The following is an 8,091-nucleotide window of genomic DNA, read 5'->3' on the forward strand; positions in this document are numbered from 1 at the left end:
TCCAGTTCTTGCTCCATGATTAATGTTTTGAACAGATTTCCTACTGCTGAACTCCCTACCTCAGTCCCTTAAAAGGAGTCAGATCTTGCTTTTGTTCTGTTCATATCTGCAGCCATAAATTAGTCCAAGCCCATCCAGCCCCAAATTTCAGAAATGTTTGGGTGGGGCACAGCCTGGGGACCTTTACTTCCCCAATAGGGACATCCGTGACTATGCAAGGCCTGGGAGAGGTCCTGATTCTAAGGGAACCTCTGTGAGTTTAAGGTCTGGAATTTGAAATAAACATCCTAATAAAAGAACAAAGAAATTAAAAAATCAATTTTAAGATTATCACAGGGTCAAGCCCTTAAAACATGCTTAGAGGGACTTTCGAAATAACAATGTTTAAATTGATATTTTAAAACTTCAAATTTTGTGTAGACCAAAGAAAGAAATCTGAATTATCTTCTACTCTTAGATGTGTCCTAATGTCAAGGAATCCAATTATGGCCCAAGTGCTTCATAGATTCAATCAGGCATGGAATTTAGGAATGAAGTCAGGTAAGTTGGAAGACTCCCTGAGGCTCCCACATTATTTCTCCATCTAAGTTATTTTTAGTGGATAATCCCTTTTGCAAGGGTTATGTATACTCACTGATATCTGCCTGTCATGGACCAACATCAAAACTTTTCTTGACATTCCCTTGAGTTTATTATTTACTGAAACTTGATATATAAATACATTGTCCAGAATCAGTACAGCACCAACCCACTAACCACCACTGATATATTGCCAACAAAAGTATATTGGAGAACCACCAAAGGGCTGGAAATCAATCAAGACTGTGAAGTTAGATTTAACTAGAAGTGGGAAACTTTCGGTGCATCATGGCACGGCTGGCTGGACAAAAAAGGAAGCTGAGAGTCCTGGGCTATAGAAATGAGGAAAGAGAGGGGAGAAAGGAAAAGAAAACCAGAACATTATGCCTAGCTAAGGCCACTACAGGAGGGAGAGTAAGGACATGTGACCATCAAATGGGCTGCACTTCCCTCTTAGTTGGCAGGGAGATGCACTGGGCTTGAAAGCATCATGAGAAGCCTAAGAAAAGAGGTTCACTGACCTCACTGCATGGTGCAAGAAACATGCACTGCCATTAGAGGCAAGTCACGGAGGTTGATGTTTGATGGGATCTGTCAGCTGATCTTTGAGATCTGACATGATTTTTTTTTTCAGTGACCCAGAATGTAAACGACAGTTCTGAAACTACAACTTCTGACTCCTACTTCGAAGCCTTTCACACTCACTGTGGGCCAGTGAGGAACACATCTTTGTCAGTAAACACTAACTTGAGATGCCCTGACCTTATGGTCTTCCTCAGTAGACACTATGGAGACATAATCTCTCTCAGTTCCAAACTCAGCATCTTTCAGTGTAAGTTGACAACAAAACAAAATCAAAAAGAACCTGTGGGATTCATAATGGGAGGAATAAAGGTCTAGGATATAGAGTACCAAAACTCTAATGAATGTTTTTTTAAAGGCACTAGATTTGACTAGTGTGGTCTGACTAGATTTAATCTTTTAATTATTTTACCTTAACCATCTGGAACACGGTTTTGCAGTTTTTCCAAATACATTACACTTGAATAATTTACATTTGCATTAGTTAGTCATAATGAGACTTAAGTAAAGAAGATTAAAGAGCAACAAAAATTTTACTGTTTAATTAAACTCTTTAACTGAATTCTTACATACTTATAAAATTTAAATTTAAAAAGCATGGCCATATACTTCTATTGTTTAATAAGAAAATTTTACAAATAAAATTATATCAATTGAAAAGGAATCATTATATCACTTATTGCTTTTGTTCCTCATGTGGGTTTTGAAATATTTGAAAAATAAAACACGTATATGCTAGGTTAGACTACTGCTAATTATTTTAAATAATGAATATTATTAATTTGAATAAGCTTGCTATTTGTGTCTATAAAAACATAAAAGAAAATCATATAGTTTCTACGAAAAGGTAGCTAGAATAGAGACAAACTTTTGTAGATTTTTTTCTTCCCTTACTCCCATTTTAGTTTATGTTCCAGTGATTTATGATCACAGTTGAAGTAAGAAATTAGGTGCTCGGCGGCGGGTTTGCGGAGATCAGTGGCCGGCGGCCGCGGGTGCCGGGGGCGGCCAGAGTCCCAAGTGGAGCGGGGCGGTGTGTGGCCGGGGCCATGACGGGCAATGCCGGGGAGTGGTGCCTCATGGAAAGCGACCCCGGGGTCTTCACCGAGCTCATTAAAGGATTCGGTTGCCGAGGAGCCCAGGTAGAAGAAATATGGAGTTTAGAGCCCGAGAATTTTGAAAAATTAAAGCCAGTTCACGGGTTAATTTTTCTTTTCAAGTGGCAGCCAGGAGAAGAACCAGCAGGCTCGGTGGTTCAGGACTCCAGACTCGACACGATATTTTTTGCTAAGCAGGTGATTAATAATGCGTGTGCTACTCAAGCCATAGTCAGTGTGTTGCTGAACTGCACCCACCAAGACGTCCACTTAGGGGAGACCTTAGCAGAGTTTAAAGAATTTTCACAAAGCTTTGATGCAGCTATGAAAGGTTTGGCACTGAGCAATTCGGACGTGATCCGACAAGTACACAACAGCTTTGCCAGACAGCAGATGTTTGAATTTGATGCAAAGACATCAGCAAAAGAAGAAGATGCGTTTCACTTTGTCAGTTATGTCCCTGTTAATGGGAGACTGTATGAATTAGATGGATTAAGAGAAGGACCGATTGATTTAGGCGCGTGCAATCAGGACGACTGGATTGGTGCAGTAAGGCCAGTCATTGAGAAGAGGATCCAGAAGTACAGTGAAGGTGAAATTCGATTTAACTTAATGGCCATTGTGTCTGACAGAAAAATGATATATGAACAGAAGATAGCAGAGTTACAAAGACAGCTTGCTGAGGAACCCATGGATACAGATCAGGGTAATATGTTAAGTGCTATTCAGTCAGAGGTTGCCAAAAATCAGATGCTTATTGAAGAAGAAGTACAGAAATTAAAAAGATATAAGATTGAAAACATCAGAAGGAAGCATAATTACCTGCCCTTCATCATGGAGCTATTAAAGACGTTAGCCGAACACCAGCAGTTAATACCGCTGGTAGAAAAGGCAAAGGAAAAACAGAATGCAAAGAAGGCACAGGAAACCAAATGAAGAAGATGCTTTGGGATATGTTCACACTTCTGCTTCTGCACTTATTTTCATGGAAACATTAAGTTTGAAGAACTTTGAGCAACACCCTCTTGACTCTGCACGTTTGGCAGCAGTACCCGTCTGTCTTGTCTGTAGTGCATGGACTCATACACCTTCCCTACTGCATCAATTGCATGTAGTGCCTATTAAATAAAAGGATGCTAAGAGTGCCTGCCCAAACGCCATTGTGTGACATTGGATCTGAGGACATAGAAGTACCGTAATGAACCTAGAAAATGCACAAATGATATTCTCTATCTGTAACTGTTACAATTAATCTTTCGATCTCATAGCTCAGTTAAATGCTTAAAATGTATAAATGTCAGACCTTGATTAAACTGGACCTCTTGTTTCTTTCCATCATGATCTAATGAAAAAAAAAAATCAGTATTTCTGTGTTTGATAGCTAAATATTTTGAGGGTTTTAAAACTGAATTTTATCTCCCATACCAATTATTTGAAAAAGTATGATTTTAATGAAAAGCATTTGAAAAGGACAAAAGTACAGTTTCTAGTGATTTTCACTGCTGCCAGTAGAAAAAGTAATAAACATCCCAATTTTATTTTCACAAAAAAAAAAAAAAAAAAAAAAAAGAAATTAGGTGGTTAGTGTTAATTGTCTGATGCTAACTTGCAACCCAAACTATTTTAACCCAGAAGTGCCAAATTCTTGAAACTATAGTTGAACCAGAAGCAGGGAATGCAGGGAAAGTTCTGGAAAATGTCAAGTATGTCAAGGAGAGAAACGCAAAGGGATATGGCAACTGATAATACGATACTCAGCAAAGGAATCCGCTGCCTGCCAGATCATTACAATCATCACATCACTTCCAGGCCTTGCATCATGTACTGAGATACCCGCTAACAATTCAAAATGGAGATAACTTTATCAGAATGTCATTTTACCTCTGGACCACCCCAAAGTCTCTTGAGGGCTAAAAAGAAAATTTTGTTAACTTAATTATCCCACTTCTATCACAGAAAAAAAAAAAGAATTAACAATTAGGCAAACTGAAATTGTCATTTGCAAAATGTGTGAAATTAAAGGAACTAAACACATTCACTAGTGCTGACTCCTATTAATTTGTAAGAGTAGAGAAGAGGTATTTCAAAAAATTCTCAGTGATAGAAGGGACAGAAAAACACTTTATACTATACTCCTCAAATGGCAAGAGCTGAAATGAGTTTTCTTTTTTTTTATTCAAATTATTTTCTGTGGCGGGTGGGGGGTGGGTGATGAAGGTAAAGGGGATCAAATATATGGTGATGGAAGGAGAACTGACTCTGGGTGATGAACACACAGTGGGATTTATAGATGATATAATACAGAATTATACACCTGAAATCTATGTAATTTTACTAACAATTGTCACCCCAATAAATTTAATTTAAAAAAAAATTATTTTCTGCAAGTTTGTTAACAAAGCAGAGGTGTGCAACCCTCTTACAAAATACACAGCAGCACATTCTTATACCAGAGACTCTAGAGAGGATGTGCCTGTCAAGAGTCCCATATTGAAACAATCTGTTTATGAATGTTTAGTTACAAATTTCATATTTTTACCCAGAAAAGCAGACAGTATTTCCATGTTACAAAATATGTTGGGTATAATTTACAGTCTGGCGTATGCTATATTCTACTCATGCTGAAAAAGAAAATGTCAGATGCTTCCAAAACATGTTATTTGCCAGATTATATTCCCTTCCCTATTTAATGAAACTCAATCACCTAGGACAGAAATCGGGAAATCCTGCCATTTTCTTGCCTCTCTCTCATCATCCATTTCACATACATCATAAAATACTGCATATTTTCCTCCTTAATATCTCTAAAATCTGTCCTCTTTCCTCCATCCTCACTGTTCACAGTTACATCAGTTTCTCCCTCAGACCACTGGAGAGCCTTCTAAGCCTTCACCCTGCCTTCTTTTTTTCCCTCATCCTTTCCACCCTCTACATTCTAGCCAGAAGAATAGCTTTAGATGTTGAATATGATCACTTTATTCCCTTCTGGGTATACTGACTTTATGACCCGGTTCTGCCTGACTCAGTTTTCATTCCAGTCTCCCCATCCTGTGTGCAATACATGTGTATCTACTGAAATTTCATTGAACACACCCTATTCTCTCACACTATACTATTGTGTCTGTTTGCAATACCCTTGCCTCCATTACTCACTAATACCTTCTAACTCTTGCTTATCCTTCAGAACTCTGCAGCTACCTCTCCTTTATAAAACCTTTTATGTTCTTTTTTTTTTTCTGAATTCACTTACTTCCCCATGTTCTCCCAAATCATGATATGCCTTTATTTACTATAGCATTGAAAACCCTTTCCACTGAGAGCTATGTGAAAGCAGGGTCTTATCCACTTATGTATTCCCATGGCCCACCAAATACAGCCCAGAGTAGATACTGAATAAATGTTTCCAAAATTGAACATTTATTGAATATTGCAAATTGAATATTTATCAAGACTGTTCTTAAGTGACATCTACTAATGGAAACAAACAAGCAAAACAGGATAAACTGAGAAAAATAATTCAGTGACTAACACTGCAAGCAACTAAAAGTTCATCATCAAAGTATTTTGATACCCATAAATTAATTAATCTAAACTGCATACAATACACATCTATATAGTATGTCTATACAATACAAATATAATAACTAAGATCCATTTAATGTAAACATATCTAATTTGTTGACTGTTCTTCTGAAATTACCATTGTTTCTAGTAACACATGACCTGAATCTTAGACCCAAATTCATGCAGGGTGCCTGAAATAGTAATAATAGGGTGGCTAAAAGCCCAGACCATTTTCTTCAACCTGTGAAAGTTGAAGAGTTGAGAGGTGGACGAGGCCAAAAAGACCATAAGCTCAACTCCCAAATTTTAAACATAGGTACATTATTCCACAGGAATGTTTTGGTCTACTCCCTCGCTCCATCTAATCCTTTTATCCAAGGTTTCCTGAAGTCTTTAAAACTATCAATTCATCCACTAAGTGCATTCTGATCATTTATATATGTGTGTGTGTGTGTGTATTATATATATGTATATATATAATATATACATATATATACATCTATATATATATATTGCAAAAAGGAATGTTCTTTAGACCTTCTCCATGACAAATGAGTAGAAGAACAGACATTTTTTTCTCATTAATTTGGCGCTCAGAGTCTTGAATGCATTTTCAGTACTTTTTCCTTACATACTAGGTACAAATAACACACTCTAACACAACAAAGTTTTAAACTTTTAAATATCTTAACCTGTTTGCTACTAGTGAATTTCTTCTGCTTCTCTTCTTCACATAGTACTCAAATCCATTGAGGTCCTGCTTTTCTTCTGTTTTTCAGAAGACAAAACTCATTGAAAGAGCCCTCTCATTTATGTAAATCACTGCACTAAAACACTCTAGGAGGTTCTTTGCAACCTGAATATCTCCAAAATAGTGTTGATTCCTGTATAACCCACATTTCATGGAATCTTAATTAAATAATGCTTGTCAGCATTCATTTATTTATTCACATAATAAATAAATATTGATTAAAGCCAGTGATGATTTTCCTTTGATGTTCATTAAATCTCTGAGAATTGAATGACTCTTGCCAGAATACGTGCCCAGTCACATAAAATTCTTACATATAATTAATTTCAAGCGCTTTGAGGACCCTTTGGAGCTTGACCATACTATGTGTATAACTGTTTCTCAAAATTTTAACATCCATGATCCTTTTAATGGGTTTTGATTCTCATGCAGAAAAAAATCCACAACAATTCAGAAAAATTAAAATAATACCCAATTTGAAATACTTATTAATAATTTTTTCATGTCTGTAAGACAGCAGCAAAGCATTTGGTGTTTATGTCAGATAATTTGCATAACTGAATAGACATGGACCCAGGGGTAACAGAACAATGTCTTACTAAAAAGTATTTTCAAAGCTCCATCAATTAATAAACGGATGATTAATCCTTCTCAAATGCTGGAAGGTTGACTGTCTTAACTTGGGATAGGCACAGATTCCTTATCTACTCTCTGGATGTATTTGAATGGAAAATTATTGCTTCAGATTCTATAACGACATTTGGATATGGTTCTGAATTATGACCAGGCATATAACCTCAATTTATCTTTTTTTTTTTTTTTTAAATGGAACGCTTCATGAATTTGCGTGTCCTCCTTGGGCAGGGGCCGTGCTAATCTTCTCTGCATCATTCCAATTTTAGTATATGTGCTGCCGAAGCGAGCACCTCAATTTATCATTTTTGATGAGTGAATAAATTTATCAGTCTATGGACATGTGCCTGTAGCAGAAGCTGTAACATTAACATATATGCCCACCAATTATTCTTTTACATTTCCCAGTCTCCCTGCAATTAAGTAGAACTATGTGACTCATTATAGCTAATAAAATGAAAGTGACATTGGTACACATCACTTCCAATCTGAAGCAGTGAGAAGCACGTGTGTGAGTATCCAGGTTGTTTCCTTCTCTGCTCTAGTGACTGGGAGGTTGTGCATTCCAGATGAGGCAACTATAGGATGGTAAAACCTCTATCAGATTTCAATCCTTGTGGTTATGTGAGGCTGAGCTATCAATGCCCCACAATGGTCAAGAGTGAGAGGAATAAATAAATCTTTATCAATTTAAGGAGATAAGGTTTCAAGAAAACTTTTACACTACAACATGGGCCTAGCCTAGTCTAATATAGATACAATAGTAGCTACTGGAACATTTGCATCCAAGCCTAATCTGTTTTAGCAGTTTGATACACTCAGCTTTTACAAACCATAATATTTCAAAATATTGAAAATATCATGCCTTATGTGTGACCATTGGAA

General features: G+C 36.8%; 1 protein-coding gene and 1 non-coding gene across 2 annotated transcripts; one reads left to right on the forward strand and one right to left on the reverse strand.

Annotated features, from left to right (window-relative positions):
• The first annotated feature begins 2,117 nt into the window (after positions 1 to 2,117).
• Positions 2,118 to 3,775, forward strand: LOC141571678 (ubiquitin carboxyl-terminal hydrolase isozyme L5). Its single transcript, XM_088795594.1, has one exon. It carries the CDS (start codon positions 2,211 to 2,213, stop codon positions 3,192 to 3,194), a length of 984 nt encoding a protein of 327 aa, XP_088651720.1. The 5' UTR covers positions 2,118 to 2,210; the 3' UTR covers positions 3,195 to 3,775.
• A 3,617-nt stretch (positions 3,776 to 7,392) lies between these two features.
• On the reverse strand, positions 7,393 to 7,499 carry LOC141571930 (U6 spliceosomal RNA). The gene has a single exon (XR_012496973.1). It is a non-coding gene; the product is annotated as a U6 spliceosomal RNA (small nuclear RNA).
• Between the last annotated feature and the right edge of the window lie 592 nt (positions 7,500 to 8,091).

This window comes from Rhinolophus sinicus, chromosome 2 (genome assembly GCF_057876585.1).
Source record: "Rhinolophus sinicus isolate RSI-liver-muscle chromosome 2, RSI-T2T, whole genome shotgun sequence".
Lineage (NCBI taxonomy): Eukaryota > Metazoa > Chordata > Mammalia > Chiroptera > Rhinolophidae > Rhinolophus > Rhinolophus sinicus.

Coding starts and splice junctions, on each gene's coding strand:
- LOC141571678 (XM_088795594.1), top strand. CDS start 2,211: ATGACGGGCAATGCCGGGGAGTGGTGCCTCATGGAAAGCGACCCCGGG.